General features: G+C 44.8%; 1 protein-coding gene across 1 annotated transcript in view; it reads left to right on the forward strand.

Moving 5' to 3' along the window:
* LOC142652264 (tubulin delta chain-like) overlaps window positions 1-16,916 on the forward strand; it is an 18,321-nt gene extending 1,405 nt beyond the window's left edge. Inside the window, 10 exon segments of the mRNA XM_075827911.1 lie at window positions 1,102-1,202; window positions 1,436-1,531; window positions 2,849-2,910; window positions 8,363-8,500; window positions 9,029-9,170; window positions 9,443-9,628; window positions 9,737-9,832; window positions 10,093-10,168; window positions 10,941-11,082; window positions 14,225-16,916. Of these exon segments, the coding sequence (XP_075684026.1) occupies window positions 1,102-1,202; window positions 1,436-1,531; window positions 2,849-2,910; window positions 8,363-8,500; window positions 9,029-9,170; window positions 9,443-9,628; window positions 9,737-9,832; window positions 10,093-10,168; window positions 10,941-11,082; window positions 14,225-14,478 (1,293 nt within the window). The 3' untranslated portion in view covers window positions 14,479-16,916.
* The last annotated feature ends 1,229 nt before the right edge of the window (window positions 16,917-18,145 follow it).

Here is an 18,145-nt window from a genome sequence, read left to right on the forward strand (position 1 = left end):
AACGGACATGTCTTATTACAGCCGTGTTTTCCAGGCTCTTAGAAATTAATGCACGTGGCCCGATTTGCGGGTGGCCCGCTGGTGACACTCTGTGGCCGTCTGATCCGAAAATCACGGCCATGCACATGGCTACGGTCGTGAGCATGAGGCCTAAAAGTACTTATAACTGGAAAAGTGACGTAAAACAAAGGCTGGTTTCCCCTGCAGAATATGGGGCACTCCGCAGTGCGCCAGTAATAGTAAATCTTCCCCGTTGTATAGAAAAATACATTGTCCCAACAAAGGTATTGTAAATTGTTTGCCCAAAATTTTATCAAAATGGCGCAGGTCACCTTCTGATTATGGAGTTATTTATGCCAGGTCCTTGATGGCGTTTTTTTTACTTCCAAAATGGATATTCGCAGTTAACCGCGCACGATTCATGACTGTTTAGCCACGTCCCTCCACCCAGACAGACGTGGACACAATCCGTGTAGGCGAAACCCTATTAAAGGGGTATTCCCTACTCAGACATTTATGGCATAACCACGGAATGTTCCATAAATGTTTGATCGATGCGGGTCCCGGCTCCGAGACCCAAAACTATGCGGAGAGCGGTGCTCCCATCCCCGCACCGTCTGGCGTGGTGGCCGCCACATCCAGGCAGAGAATTGCGCTTGCTCGTCTGTTTCCGTAACTCCCATAGAACAGAACGTGGAGCGCCGCGCGCATGTGCCGTCACTTTTCCGTTCGTTTCCCATCTGGATGTGGCGGTCGCCTCACCAGGCGGGTCAGGGGGCGCTCTAGTCTAGAAATAGGTGCGGGTCCCAGATTTGACACCTGCATTTTTTAGGACCACACGGTGGAAAAAGTCCTAGGTCTGAACAATATGGCGTTTAAAGATCAACACTGGCTGATAAATGATATGTAATGTACAGATTTTCCTTTACGCAAACATATAATAATCCAGGAATCTGATCGTTCATCGCTCGTCTCCAGAACGGCAAAATACCCTGGAATTCGGGTCCGATAATCCGGAGTGTTTGATATTCCGGCGCACATTCGACTATTGTGACATTTAATTTCTTCAACAATCGCCTCAATTTCTCCTGATGTTTCCAGCAGAAAATGTCGCTGATGTGGCTCCAGGTTGGACAATGCGGCAACCAAATTGGACAGGAATGGTGGCAAATCTTTGGCAGCAACGTCACGGCAGATGACCGGTAAGACCTGCCAACGGGCGTCACCATGTGTGTGGCTTCCACATTTTAAGGGGTTTTGTTTCTTTTGCTGGGTCTCATTTAAGGGGTTCAAGGTGTAAGTGGTCGCTGCCCCCAATAATATCAACTGTTTTATGGGGGAGGGGGCTTCAGATGCTGAACAGGGGCGGCTTAGCGTCAACATCTGTGCAATATGAGCCTCGCTATGAACTGCGCTGTATTCCATTCTCTCGCAGGTATCCGTATTTCTCCCGCGACGGACTCATTAACGCCATCTGTGTAGACACCGAACCTAAAGTGATCCGAAAACTACGTCAGCAGGTGAAGAGCGGGTACGTCACTGTCCACCATGATTTTCTCTATCTAATCGTTGGGGTCTGTCTGATGCGACCGCCATTGAGCAGCTGCGGGTGCGTTACAGAAAATCTATTATACGGCACCACTGAAGTCAGGGGGTGACTATGTAACGATCACCCCGAATCCTCCAGCGAGGGAGCCGGTCTTTCCTGCAACTCATAGAGGCCCCTAGCGTGGGACCCCCCATTATGACCTCCATTAAGTCCCCCAAATGATGCGCTTTATCACGTCTCACTGCTGGGAACCCCTGAAATCTGATGTTCATTGTCAGTCTGGCTAACAGAGAGGGGTGCAGAATGGGGGAACCACGATATCCCCTCCATATGACGGTAATGGGGTGTATGAATAAAGGGATTTCAGGCGGACAAACCCGTTTACAGAGGATATACCCCCATGACTGGCGCTATAACCGCTGATCAGATAATAATGTTTCCATGCTGCAGCAAGGCCGGAGTCCCGGGGGGCATTTGTCCAGTATTTACATATAAACCCCCCCAAGTAGCACTATATATCGGTGACTACACTGCGCTGTATATGGAGGTAAGAGTCGGAGCATCTCTTCATGTGACCCCGGCTACTTTACTGAATCTCCGGCCGGTGACTGATGTAGAGCCGGATCCGAAGCATCCCGCGACGGAGGATCGACCTCCGCTGCTTACCCCAGCCCAGGATTCCAAGATGGCGCCGTTCTAGCGGCAGCGAGTTGCAGCAGCTTTCTGTTTGTCCTGATTTGCTGCGGTCTGTGATATGACGCTGGCGATGTTCTATAGGGCGGTGGTTGCCGGCGTGATTTTTTATTAGGGCTATTTGCAGGGGAAATAATATTAAGAAGTTAGACGCAAATAAGTTGGAGAAACTAATAAGGAAAGCGGAGCAGGTTGTGGGGTGTAGATGTGTCGCTGTTATTGATGTAGTGGAGTTACCGACGCGATCCAGGCGATACTTAGGAATGACTCCCATCCATTATGTGAAGCGGTAAAGACGTCAGACACGGATTTGTTCCGTTACGATGCGTGTCGGAGCGCTATAGGCGTTATCTCTGCCACCCGCCGTAAACCTTCACAATAAGACGTGGAATCTGTTCATGATGAGTCGGGCGACTTTGTAGTATCGGTAGTGATGAGACGTCGGTCACTTATTGATGAGGAGGGCGACTTTATTACCTGGTCATTTATTGACTCTGATTTCTTATATTTTTGTGTTTTTAAGTTCTTTTATGTGATGCTGTGAAAACAATAATTTCCCGCTGGGGAGGAATAAAGTGTTTCTATTCTTTATGTGTTTTCATTCAGATATTTCAGGGACGCCAACATCATTGTGGGACAGAGAGGAAGAGGAAACAACTGGGCGTATGGTAAGAAGACTGCAGGGGCGCTGTGTACCTATATACAGCCATTATCTTTACTGCTCTCAGCTATATGTGGTGGTTTAGATCCATTGTTAGATTATATCTCCACCACTGACATCATTGTACAGGTCACATATAGAATACACCTCCATAAACAGCAGAGTCACTGTACACATACATTACATTACTTATCCTGTACTGATCCTGAGTTACATCCTGTAATATACTCCAGAGCTGCACTCACTATTCTGCTGGTGGAGTCACTGTGTACATACATTACATTACTTATCCTGTACTGATCCTGAGTTACATCCTGTATTATACTCCAGAGCTGCACTCACTATTCTGCTGGTGGAGTCACTGTGTACATACATTACTTATCCTGTACTGATCCTGAGTTATATCCTGTATTATACTCCAGAGCTGCACTCACTATTCTGCTGGTGGAGTCACTGTGTACATACATTACATTACTTATCCTGTACTGATCCGGAGTTATATCCTGTATTATACTCCAGAGCTGCACTCACTATTCTGCTGGTGGAGTCACTGTGTACATACATTACATTACTTATCCTGTACTGATCCTGAGTTACATCCTGTATTATACTCCAGAGCTGCACTCACTATTCTGCTGGTGGAGTCACTGTATACATACATTACATTACTTATCCTGTACTGATCCTGAGTTATATCCTGTATTATACTCCAGAGCTGCACTCACTATTCTGCTGGTGGAGTCACTGTGTACATACATTACATTACTTATCCTGTACTGATCCTGAGTTACATCCTGTATTATACTCCAGAGCTGCACTCACTATTCTGCTGGTGGAGTCACTGTGTACATACATTACTTATCCTGTACTGATCCTGAGTTATATCCTGTATTATACTCCAGAGCTGCACTCACTATTCTGCTGGTGGAGTCACTGTGTACATACATTACATTACTTATCCTGTACTGATCCTGAGTTACATCCTGTATTATACTCCAGAGCTGCACTCACTATTCTGCTGGTGGAGTCACTGTGTACATACATTGCATTACTTATCCCGTACTGATCCTGAGTTACATCCTGTATTATACTCCAGAGCTGCACTCACTATTCTGCTGGTGGAGTCACTGTGTACATACATTACATTACTTCTCCTGTACTGATCCTGAGTTATATCCTGTATTATACTCCAGAGCTGCACTCACTATTCTGCTGGTGGAGTCACTGTGTACATACATTACATTACTTATCCTGTACTGATCCTGAGTTACATCCTGTATTATACTCCAGAGCTACACTCACTATTCTGCTAGTGGAGTCACTGTGTACATACATTACATTACTTATCCTGTACTGATCCTGAGTTACATCCTGTATTATACTCCAGAGCTGCACTCACTATTCTGCTGGTGGAGTCACTGTGTACATACATTACTTATCCTGTACTGATCCTGAGTTATATCCTGTATTATACTCCAGAGCTGCACTCACTATTCTGCTGGTGGAGTCACTGTGTACATACATTACATTACTTATCCTGTACTGATCCTGAGTTACATCCTGTATTATACTCCAGAGCTGCACTCACTATTCTGCTGGTGGAGTCACTGTGTACATACATTACATTACTTATCCCGTACTGATCCTGAGTTACATCCTGTATTATACTCCAGAGCTGCACTCACTATTCTGCTGGTGGAGTCACTGTGTACATACATTACATTACTTCTCCTGTACTGATCCTGAGTTATATCCTGTATTATACTCCAGAGCTGCACTCACTATTCTGCTGGTGGAGTCACTGTGTACATACATTACATTACTTATCCTGTACTGATCCTGAGTTACATCCTGTATTATACTCCAGAGCTGCACTCACTATTCTGCTAGTGGAGTCACTGTGTACATACATTACATTACTTATCCTGTACTGATCCTGAGTTACATCCTGTATTATACTCCAGAGCTGCACTCACTATTCTGCTAGTGGAGTCACTGTGTACATACATTACATTACTTATCCTGTACTAAACCTTAGTTACATCCTGTATTATACTCCAGAGCTGCACTCACTATTCTGCTGGTGGAGTCACTGTGTATATACATTACATTACTTAACCTGTACTGATCCTGAGTTACAACCTGTATTATACTCCAGAGCTGCACTCACTATTCTGCTGGTGGAGTCACTGTGTACATACATTACATTACTTATCCTGTACTGATCCGGAGTTATATCCTGTATTATACTCCAGAGCTGCACTCACTATTCTGCTGGTGGAGTCACTGTGTACATACATTACATTACTTATCCTGTACTGATCCTGAGTTACATCCTGTATTATACTCCAGAGCTGCACTCACTATTCTGCTGGTGGAGTCACTGTATACATACATTACATTACTTATCCTGTACTGATCCTGAGTTACATCCTGTATTATACTCCAGAGCTGCACTCACTATTCTGCTAGTGGAGTCACTATGTACATACATTACATTACTTATCCTGTACTGATCCTGAGTTACATCCTGTATTATACTCCAGAGCTGCACTCACTATTCTGCTGGTGGAGTCACTGTGCACATACATTACATTAGTTATCCTGTACTGATCCTGAGTTACATCCTGTATTATACTCCAGAGCTGCACTCACTATTCTGCTGGTGGAGCGACTGTGTACATACATTACATTACTTTATCCTGTACTGATCCTGAGTTACATCCTGTATTATACTCCAGAGCTGCACTCACTATTCTGCTGGTGGAGCGACTGTGTACATACATTACATTACTTTATCCTGTACTGATCCTGAGTTACATCCTGTATTATACTCCAGAGCTGAACTCACTATTCTGCTAGTGGAGTCACTGTGTACATACATTACATTACTTATCCTGTACTGATCCTGAGTTATATCCTGTATTATACTCCAGAGCTGCACTCACTATTCTGCTAGTGGAGTCACTGTGTACATACATTACATTACTTATCCTGTACTGATCCTGAGTTACATCCTGTATTATACTCCAGAGCTGCACTCACTATTCTGCTGGTGGAGTCACTGTATACATACATTACATTACTTATCCTGTTCTGATCCTGAGTTACATCCTGTATTATACTCCAGAGCTGCACTCACTATTCTGCTAGTGGAGTCACTATGTACATACATTACATTACTTATCCTGTACTGATCCTGAGTTACATCCTGTATTATACTCCAGAGCTGCACTCACTATTCTGCTGGTGGAGTCACTGTGCACATACATTACATTACTTATCCTGTACTGATCCTGAGTTACATCCTGTATTATACTCCAGAGCTGCATTCACTATTCTGCTGGTGGAGTCACTGTGTACATATATTACATTACTTATCCTGTACTGATCCTGAGTTATATCCTGTATTATACTCCAGAGCTGCACTCACTATTCTGCTGGTGGAGTCACTGTGTACATACATTACATTACTTATCCTGTACTGATCCTGAGTTACATCCTGTATTATACTCCAGAGCTGCACTCACTATTCTGCTGGTGAAGTCACTGTGTACATACATTACATTACTTATCCTGTACTGATCCTGAGTTACATCCTGTATTATACTCCAGAGCTGCACTCACTATTCTGCTGGTGGAGTCACTGTGTACATACATCACATTACTTATCATGTACTGATGCTGAGTTATATCCTGTATTATATTCCAGAGCTGCACTCACTATTCTGCTGGTTGAGTCACTGTGTACATACATTACATTACTTATCCTGTACTGATCCGGAGTTATATCCTGTATTATACTCCAGAGCTGCACTCACTATTCTGCTGGTGGAGTCACTGTGTACATACATTACTTATCCTGTACTGATCCTGAGTTACATCCTGTATTATACTCCAGAGCTGCACTCACTATTCTACTGGTGGAGTCTCTGTGTACATACATTACATTACTTATCCTGTACTGATCCTGAGTTACATCCTGTATTATACTCCAGAGCTGCACTCACTATTCTGCTGGTGGAGTCACTGTATACATACATTACATTACTTATCCTGTACTGATCCTGAGTTACATCCTGTATTATACTCCAGAGCTGCACTCACTATTCTGCTGGTGGAGTCACTGTGTACATACATTACATTACTTATCCTGTACTGATCCCGAATTACATCCTGTATTATACTCCAGAGCTGTACTCACTATTCTGCTGGTGGAGTCACTGTATACATACATTATATTACTTATCCTGTACTGATCCTGGGTTACATCCTGTATTATACTCCAGAGCTGCACTCACTATTCTGCTGGTGAAGTCACTGTGTACATACTGATCCTGAGTTACATCCTGTATTATACTCCAGAGCTGCACTCACTATTCTGCTGGTGGAGTCACTGTGTACATACATTACATTACTTATCCTGCACTGATCCTGAGTTACATCATGTATTATACTCCAGAGCTGCACTCACTATTCTGCTGGTGGAGTCACTGTGTACATATATTACATTACTTATCCTGTACTGATCCTGAGATACATCCTGTATTATACTCCAGAGCTGCACTCACTATTCTGCTGGTGGAGTCCCTGAGTACATACAATACATTACTTATCCTGTACTGATCCTGAGTTACCCCCTGTATTATACTCCAGAGCTGCACTCACTATTCTGCTGGTGGAGTCACTGTGTACATACATTACATTACTTATCCTGTACTGATCCTGAGTTATATCCTGTATTATACCCCAGAGCTGCACTCACTATTCTGCTGGTGGAGACACGGTGTACATACATTACATTACTTATCCTGTACTGATCCTGAGTTATATCCTGTATTATACTCCAGAGCTGCACTCACTATTCTGCTGGTGGTGTCACTGTGTACATACATTACATTACTTATCCTGTACTGATCCTGAGTTACACCCTGTATTATACCCCAGAGCTGCACTCACTATTCTGCTGGTGGAGTCACTGTGTACATACATTACATTACTTATCCTGCACTGATCCTGAGTTACATCATGTATTATACTCCAGAGCTGCACTCACTATTCTGCTGGTGGAGTCACTGTGTACATATATTACATTACTTATCATGTACTGATCCTGAGATACATCCTGTATTATACTCCAGAGCTGCACTCACTATTCTGCTGGTGGAGTCCCTGTGTACATACATTACTTATCCTGTACTGATCCTGAGTTACCCCCTGTATTATACTCCAGAGCTGCACTCACTATTCTGCTGGTGGAGTCACTGTGTACATACATTACTTATCCTGTACTGATCCTGAGTTACATCCTGTATTATACTCCAGAGCTGCACTCACTATTCTGCTGGTGGAGTCACTGTTTACATACAGGAAAACTCGGGACACCTATATGTGTATATATCGTCTTCATGTGGTGTCTATGATCTTATACGCTTTGTCACTGTCCATTTTGTTAATAGGATACCAGGGGATATCGACCAGTGGAGAGGAGAGTCTGCTGGACAGGACTATGGAGGCTTTCCGGAAAGAGGTGGAACGTAGAGACTGTTATAGCGGCACAGTGATCCTGCACAGCTTGTGTGGAGGCACCGGCTCCGGTAGGTTTGATACTACGGTCATTGGGATTCTGCTTACTTGACCAGTGTCATTGACATACTGTAGTTTGACCAATTAATATGATCGCAATTTTGGGTGACGATAATTAGCGATACAAAAACTCGTATCTGTCTTATCGTGTTGCATGAACTCTCCTAGGCCTGACCTCTGATTTACACGACCACGCTTCTCTTTATCGACTTTGTCATCTCGTTTCGGAAACCTCATCTACAAGCTGCGAGTGGTTGCTTTTGGAGACTATTCCAGGGCCATGACCTGGGGGTTCCCCCGCACAACATTCATACCCACCGCAAAGGCGTGTGAGGTGTAGATTGCAAAATGCCTTGGAGTACGATGACGCTTTATCCCTGGCCAAATCCAATAGTGACAGAGGGTCCGCATTCCTTTTCCAAGACCTGACCGTGACAATTTTCTGTGGTTAAAAAACAAGAATTCCACAGAAAATCCTGTTTGACTACGTACAGTTCCCTAGTATATCTATTCTATCGATTATGTGCTCTGCTCTTCAGGTATGGGCTCTCGGTTATGTGAAGAGATTAGAGATGCGTATCCCGCCGGGTATATATTATCTGTGACAGTAGCTCCACATGAGACGGGTGACTCTCCTCTCCAACATTATAACTCGCTGCTCTGCCTGGCATGGATGCAAAGGTAATGTCTTAACGCTAGTGAAAACGAAGTAAAGGATGTTTAACAGGTACTGCGATGGGGTCCTAGTCTGTGCCTCAGTCCAGATTCACTCCTTTAGATACTGTAATGTGGTAATCTGCAGAGCTGCAATCATGTATTAGGGTTCATTCTCACATCTGTAGTCATTTATTTGCTTATTTAGGTAATATTAGTGGGTCAGAGCAATTATTCACTCTTTTAGGTACCGCAATGGGGTCCTATTCATTGCCACAATATACGGTTTATTTTTTCAGGTTCTGTGATGGGGTCCTTGTCTTCCAGAATGATGAGGTGATGAAGAGAGCAGCCTCCTTAGTGGAGAAGAAGACATTAACTGCATCTGGGCTTCAGCCATCTGTCTCCCTCACCTCTATGAACTCGCACATTGCTTCCTGTCTGGCTGGGCTTCTCTTTCCTGTATATTCGCTGAAGACAAGAAGGTGCAGTCTTCTGAAGGGTCCATGTTCCTTATGATGCTTGGTCTCCTATGGGGTTTGGTTGGTTGTTTCACTATATAATTTATGGTCTTTTTTTTTTTTCTGAATCAGTTCAGTAAGTGTTGGTCTTGAGCCTTGGGAGCTGATCCGCTGTCTATGTCCAATGTCCACCATGAAGTTCCTCCACACGTCTCAGGTCTGCAGAAGGTAAGGGGCGGCCATTGTGGTCTTCACCTTTTCCTGCAGGACTTATTGAGGTCACTTAGAGTGCAGCTTTGCAGGAGAAGCGTCCAACGACTGCACTGGCCGCTCTCCTGGCTTATAAATTCTGGCAGAGTAGAGAACCTGTTCATGTCCGGGGTCTTCAACAGCCGGACCCCTGGTGATCGGCTCGGCCTCAGGTTGCTGCCAGAAGGACGGGGGCTGTGAGTTAGTTCGATGTTTCTCACTGTTTTATTGTATCACAGGGAAACGGCCTCCTGGGACAAAGTAACCAGCTCTGTGGTGCAGACCGTCCCCCGATCTGACGCACTCGGCCGTCTGGTATCCTTTCCTGGTGCTATGATATTACGGGTTTATTTATTAATTTTCTTTCTTCAAAACTGCACACGTTTTGCGATTATTTTACTGAACCGTTTTCATAACATATTTATTATGAAAAGATAGTTAAAATAATCCAAATTTTGATGAAGTGGAACACAAAGAAGCAATTAATGCAGCTCTGGATGTAACTGGAGTATAACACGGCATGCTTCTTAAAGCCCAGCACAATTTTACACTTTATATCTACATAGAACACATATGGTGAATACGTTTACAAATACTTTTCATGACTCATCTTGTACTGATTGTGAGATGTCTTGTACTCCAGTTACATCCAGAGCTGCAGTCACAATTTTGCCATTTATGACATGCAATCCATCAGATCTGAAATTAGAAATGCCTCCTAAGAGCTCAGCTGGGATTTCGTAATGCAGCGCATCTTGCAGCTCTGGATTGTGGGATGTCCTGTTTAAACACAACATCTCCCACAATGCCACACTGCAGAGTACAGACATTTAACCAGCAGAGGTCAAGCAGCTTGAGCGCTTAAAGGAAACCAGCAGAGTTAAGAAGTCGTCCACTGCTGTTGTCTCGAGGACAGTTGGGTAATGACCTCCTACAGCGGTTGTCACCCAGCTTTCCCAGATTCCTGAATGGCAGGTTTTGCAGCATCTGTTTTTTTCTGTCGTCCGGCAGCATTCCACGGTGTCTGCACCTTCCGCTCCTTATAACATTATCTCTCATTCTCCTTAACCTTCCGTCCCGCGCCCAGCATCACAGTCTATCTGTACTCGCCGTGGCTCGCACCTCTCAGGACTTTTCTTTCCTGCTTTCCCGGGACTCTGTGCTGATGAAGCTGAGACAAGCGTATCGCTGTGTGTCGTGGAACCCCTCCCCCATCCACTGCTGGACAGGTCAGTGTGCGCTGGCTGCCCTCACTATATGACACTGCTGACCCCTGCGACCTTCATTGTTACCATATACAAGGGGTTAAATGCTAATACTTGATATACGTTGTGACGCTTCTCATTGTTGTGGATTGTTACTTCCTGTGGCCGCCACATTAGGATAATGTTAGAGGCGCAATTCGTTGTCAATAACATTGGCGCACACTCAACATTACAAGCCCTGCACCCCCCACGCCGAGCGTTCCTGACCAAACGGCGGTGGGGGCTCAGTAAGCACAATGCAGTCTGTCTTATTATTACCTTAAAGGGCCCCTAAGCCTGAAGTCTGGATTTTATAAAAAGTCAGCAGCGTCACCTGTCATCATCTCCCCAGCCTGAAATGGCTGCTAACAGGGAGCAGTAGATTGTATTTACCGTTCTACAGCTATTCTCTCCAAGCCAGAAATGTAATGCATTCACCTGCCCAGCAAAAGCATAAAATATGGCCTGTAGGTTTAATGTTCCTATAAATTAACTAGACAACCTGTGAATCATCGACCTTATCCCCAATGTCCACAGCAGCATTTTACTGTACTGATCCTGAGTAACATCCTGTATTATACTCCAGAGCTGCACTCACTATTCTGCTGGTGGAGTCACTGTGTACATACATTACATTACTTATCCTGTACTGATCCTGAGTAACATCCTGTATTATACTCCAGAGCTGCACTCACTATTCTGCTGGTGGAGTCACTGTGTACAGACATTACATTACTTATCCTGTACTGATCCTGAGTAACATCCTGTATTATACTCCAGAGCTGCACTCACTATTCTGCTGGTGGAGTCACTGTGTATATACATTACATTACTTATCCTGTACTGATCCTGAGTTACATCCTGTATTATACTCCAGAGCTGCACTCACTATTCTGCTGGTGGAGTCACTGTGTACATACATTACATTACTTATCCTGTACTGATCCTGAGTTACATCCTGTATTATACTCCAGAGCTGCACTCACTATTCTGCTGGTGGAGTCACTGTGTACAGACATTACATTACTTATCCTGTACTGATCCTGAGTTACATCCTGTATTATACTCCAGAGCTGCACTCACTATTCTGCTGGTGGAGTCACTGTGTACATACATTACATTACTTATCCTGTACTGATCCTGAGTTATATCCTGTATTATACTCCAGAGCTGCACTCACTATTCTGCTGGTGGAGTCACTGTGTACATACATTACATTACTTATCCTGTACTGATCCTGAGTTACATCCTGTATTATACCCCAGAGCTGCACTCACTATTCTACTGGTGGAGTCACGGTGTACATACATTACATTACTTATCCTGTACTGATCCTGAGTTACATCCTGTATTAGACTCCAGAGCTGCACTCACTATTCTTCTGGTGGAGTCACTGTGTACATACATTACATTACTTTTCCTGTACTGATCCTGAGTTACATCCTGTATTATACTCCAGAGCTGCACTCACTATTCTGCTGGTGGAGTCACTGTGTATATACATTACATTACTTATCCTGTACTGATCCTGAGTTATATCCTCTATTATACTCCAGAGCTGCACTCACTATTCTGCTGGTGGAGTCACTGTGTACATACATTACATTACTTATCCTGCACTGATCCTGAGTTACATCCTGTATTATACTCCAGAGCGGAACTCACTATTCTGCTGGTGGAGTCACTGTGTACATACATTACATTACTTATCCCGTACTGATCCTGAGTTACATCCTGTATTATACTCCAGAGCTGCACTCACTATTCTGCTGGTGGAGTCACTGTGTACATACATTACATTACTTATCCTGTACTGATCCTGAGTTACATCCTGTATTATACTCCAGAGCTGCACCCACTATTCTGCTGGTGGAGTCATCGTGTACATACATTACATTACTTATCCTGTACTGATCCTGAGTTATATCCTGTATTATACTCCAGAGCTGCACTCACTATTCTGCTGGTGGAGTCACTGTGTACATACATTACATTACTTATCCTGTACTGATCCTGAGTTACATCCTGTATTATACTTCAGAGCTGCACTCACTATTCTGCTGGTGGAGTCACTGTGTACATATATTACATTACTTATCCTGTACTGATCCGGAGTTACATCCTGTATTCTACTCCAGAGCTGCACTCACTATTCTGCTGGTGGAGTCACTGTGTACATACATTACATTACTTATCCTGTACTGATCCTGAGTTATATCCTGTATTATACTCCAGAGCTGTACTCACTATTCTGCTGGTGGAGTCACTGTGTACATACATTACATTACTTATCCTGTACTGATCCTGAGTTATATCCTGTATTATACTCCAGAGCTGCACTCACTATTCTGCTGGTGGAGTCACTGTGTACATACATTACATTACTTATCCTGTACTGATCCTCAGTTACATCTTGTATTACACTCCAGAGCTGCACTCACTATTCTGCTGGTGGAGTCACTGTGTACATACATTACATTACTTATCCTGTACTGATCCTGAGTTACATCCTGTATAATACTCCAGAGCTGCACTCTCTATTCTGCTGGTGGAGTCACTGTGTACATACATTACTTATCCTGTACTGATCCTGAGTTACATCCTGTATTATACTCCAGAGCTGCACTCCCTATTCTGCTGGTGGAGTCACTGTGTACATACATTACATTACTTATCCTGTACTGATCCTGAGTTACATCCTGTATTATACTCCAGAGCTGCACTCACTATTCTGCTGGTGGAGTCACTGTATACATACATTACATTACTTATCCTGTACTGATCCTGAGTTACATCCTGTATAATACTCCAGAGCTGCACTCACTATTCTGCTGGTGGAGTCACTGTGTACATACATTACATTACTTATCCTGTACTGATCCTGAGTTACATCCTGTATTATACTCCAGAGCTGCACTCACTATTCTGCTGGTGGAGTCACTGTGTACATACATTACATTACTTATCCTGCACTGATCCTGAGTTACATCCTGTATTATACTCCAGAGCTGCACTCACTATTCTGCTGGTGGAGTCATTGTATATATTTATATTACAGTGATAATTGTATTATTTGTATTGTGTGCTCGTGTTTTTTTTCACCTCACATATTTTATTTTTTCTGCAGACCCCCAGAATATCCTGGACCCCTCGTGTAACAGCCATTCCCTGACAGTGTGCGCCAATCACTCCAGTGCCGCTGACCTGATGAGCAGCGTCGTGTGTAAAGCTCGGACAATGTATGACGCCGGAGCTTATCTGCACTGGTACCGGAGATACGGCTGCGAGGACGACCATTTCCAGATGTCCTTTAATACTCTGGACTCGGTGGTGGATGAATACCGGGGTCTGGGGGTCTCGGGAGCCGCGGTGAACCCTTGATAATGCAGCAGATTATTAGTGAGACGCTATGTAACCTCATCACACACCTGACGCAGGTAGTCAGCGGAGCGCAGAAGGTCCCCCCTGTAGTTAGAGAAATCACTAATCACTTGTATAGAAGTCCTTGAATCATCCTTAAAATTCTGTTTTATTTCTTAGCTCTATCTGTATCTGGGAAAGCTGGGTGACAAACATTACGGCCACAACTGCAGCTCCCACAGAGAATGTTACTCCACTTCTGAATGTTAACAAATAGAATATATAGTAAGATGTCCCATGCAGGACCCCAGAAAAGCTGGATGACAACATATAGGTATCACTGCAGTTCACATGAAGATAGTGATTGGTTGCAGTGAGGGATTGTCTTCTCCATTGCTGCATAAATAGGCAGATTTTCCTTTCAGGGCTCTAGAAAAGCTGAGTGATTAGCCTGGGGGCAGGGTTGGGTTTGCACCTCTTCCACTAGTCGTTTCCAGCTGGATAAAAATGGGGTGTGATTTTAGGGGTTCCACATCATGACTTTTTATAATTTAATACCCCCAGGGTCTAGGATAGCGATAGGTTTAACATCTACGTCCCTGGTGGTCTAGAATAGACAAGGGGTCAATGCCAAACTCCTTGGTGGTCTAGGGCAGTGAATGGGTTAATGACCGCATCCCGGGTGGCCCAGGAAAGAAAGGAGTTGGGGGAAGTGCACGCACAGAATAAAAAACGGCTGAAAATACGGAGCATCAAGGGAAAACGGCTCCCGATTTTCAGACGTTTTTTAATCAAAGTCGCGTTTTTAACGTCCGTTTTTGGAGCTGTTTTTCTAGAGCGTCTATGAAAAGCGGCTCCAAAAACGGCTGAAGAAGTGACCTGCACTTCTTTTTCGCGGCCGTTTTTCAAAACGCTCCGTCAGAACAGAACACCGTTTTTTTCATTGAAATCAATGGGCAGATGTTTGGAGGCGTTCTGCTTCCGATTTTTCAGCCGTTTTTCGGGACGTTTACAGCCCGAAAAACGGCTGAAAACACTGCGTGTGAACATACCCTTAACCTCAGCATCCCTGGTAGTCTAGGGTTATGAAGGGGTAAACTAAGCATTCCTGGTAGTCAAGGGGTTAATCTGAGCATGCCTGATAGTCTAGGGTTTTGAAGGGGTTAATCTTGGCATACTTGGTGGTTTAGTGTGGTGAAAGGGTTACTCTCAACATCCTGGTAGTCTAGGGTATAGTAGGGGTTAATATCAGCATCCCTGGTAGCAAGGGGGCTAATGTCCGCATCCCTGGTGGTCTAGTGTGGTGAAGGGGTTAATGTCCGCATCCCTGGTGGTCTAGTGTGGGGAAGGGGTTAATGTCCGCATCCCTGGTGGTCTAGTGTGGGGAAGGGGTTAATGTCAGCATCCCTGGTGGTCTAGTGTGTGGAAGGGGTTAATGTCAGCATCCCTGGTGGTCTAGGGTGGTGAAGGGGTTAATGTCCGCATCCCTGGTGGTCTAGGGTGGTGAAGGGGTTAATGTCCGCATCCCTGGTGGTCTAGTGTGTGGAAGGGGTTAATGTCAGCATCCCTGGTGGTGAAGGGGTTAATTATTCCTGCTGTTACTGACCTCCAGGCAGCGGCACTTTCATCTTTTGTTCCTCTGACTGGCGCTGGGAGGGCGAGGACTGTGATTGGGCAGCTGCAGTAATTATTTTTGGTGGTAATGTCGCCACCGGCCGCCTGGTATCAGATATCGGGCGCGCTGATCACTCTCCAGCTGGGTAGGTAATAACCCAGCTTTCCTAGAAACAGATATAATTAAGGCCCCAGTACACGACCGTAGTTTTTATCCGTAATTACGGATAATGTGCAGACCCATCCATGTTTTTCGGCCACGGACATCTTTTCGCATATTCACGGATGTGTCCGGGCCGTGGGAATGATCCGCAAAATATAGAACCCGTCCTATTCCTGCGCGTCCGTATCCGCCCGTAATTGTGGAAGCGTTGCTGTGCGACGGCAGGGGATTCCCCAATAAAATGGCGCCTGAGCGATCATGTGACCTCTTCAATGGTTTTTTTTGCGTCTCCGTGATTACAGCTGCACTACGGACCGTATTTGCGGACAGCGTGTCAGATATGCGGATGACTTCGGATCCGTATTTGCGGGCAGTAAAACACTCCGGTCGTGCGCGGGAGGCCGGACGATGGACAAATAGATCAAGTGACTGCAGGACGACGACTCACAGACTTATTGATGTTATCCGCACATTTAAAGGGGAAGCGCTCTCTTTAAAGTTTTATATTATGCGAGAATTAATTATTTTCTTGCCGTTTCCCGGTTCACAAGAGAATTCAGAGATCGGAGGCCGCTGGGTCAGCGCTGTCGCCCACGTAATCTTCTCCGCTCTGAATCTTGAACGTATTTATTAATATTTTATAGATTAACAAACAAAATGTAATAAAATATTTTTGTGATGACATTATTAGTATTTCTCCCGATGAATCATCCGATAAAACAGTCACGGCTTTCTTGGGGTTAATGTGTCGTCATATGGAGACAGTCAGCAAGCTGGCGGTCAGATTCCTGTAATGCAGGGGGGGGAAGTTTATTTTTTTTCTACTTCAATTACTGTACAGAGTCCGGTGTAAAGACGACACTTCCCAGAATGCAAATCACCAGAGTAAGTCGTGTGAAGAAGCAGGGAATGCTGGGAGATTTCAGCCCTGAAGCCTGCAGAATTGTTAATGCAGCTCTAGAATATTAGGGCAGTCACGTGTGAAATAAAAATATGCCACAAATTCTGCAGCGTAATTACTGTTGCGGCTTGTGTGGCGGATTTTCTGCGTATCCGTGTTTCAGATTTCGGTGTGAAATTTCACATCCTGCAACACATGCAGAAAACGCTGCGGAAACATTCTGCATGGAAATCTACGCCGTGATTGTGCGGCAGAGTTTGTTTCCACTTAGGACTCCCATTCCTTCCTATAGGTTGTGGATGTCATGTGACCGTCTGAACAGCCGCATGGAGCGACAGTAGGGACCTCAGGGAATCGTTTATACTGAATTGTAAAGTGCTGCGGAATATGTTGGCGCTATATAAAGATTATTATTATATGGGTTTCCAGAATTAAAGGGGTGAGCGGCAAAAAACGCGGGTCTCACTTCCTGTACTAGATTCTTTCTTAGCCAAATCCCTCCTCATGTCTGTAGCACTGCCAATCATGCTGAAGCCCCGCCTCCTCATATCTAGCCCTGCCAATCATGCTGAAGCCCCGCCTCCTCATGTCTGTAGCACTGCCAATCATGCTGAAGCCCCGCCTCCTCATATCTAGCCCTGCCAATCATGCTGAAGCCCCGCCTCCTCATATCTAGCCCTGCCAATCATGCTGAAGTCCCGCCTCCTCATGTCTGTAGCACTGCCAATCATGCTGAAGTCCCACCTCCTCATGTCTGTAGCACTGCCAATCATGCTAAAGTCCCGCCTCCTCATGTCTGTAGCACTGCCAATCATGCTGAAGTCCCTCCTCCTCATCTGTAGCAATGCCAATCAGGCTGAAGTCCCACCTTCTTTTCTGCCCCTAACTGAATGGCACGGCCCACCTGTAATTTGTAAAGCAATGTGCAGAGAGAATAGCTGGAGCTGAGCACATCCCCTGGGCTGCCTAACACCACATGTGCCTGGGTTCCGTCACTGGTGCATGGGTGA

The sequence above is a fragment of the Rhinoderma darwinii genome, chromosome 5 (genome assembly GCF_050947455.1).
Source record: "Rhinoderma darwinii isolate aRhiDar2 chromosome 5, aRhiDar2.hap1, whole genome shotgun sequence".
Lineage (NCBI taxonomy): Eukaryota > Metazoa > Chordata > Amphibia > Anura > Rhinodermatidae > Rhinoderma > Rhinoderma darwinii.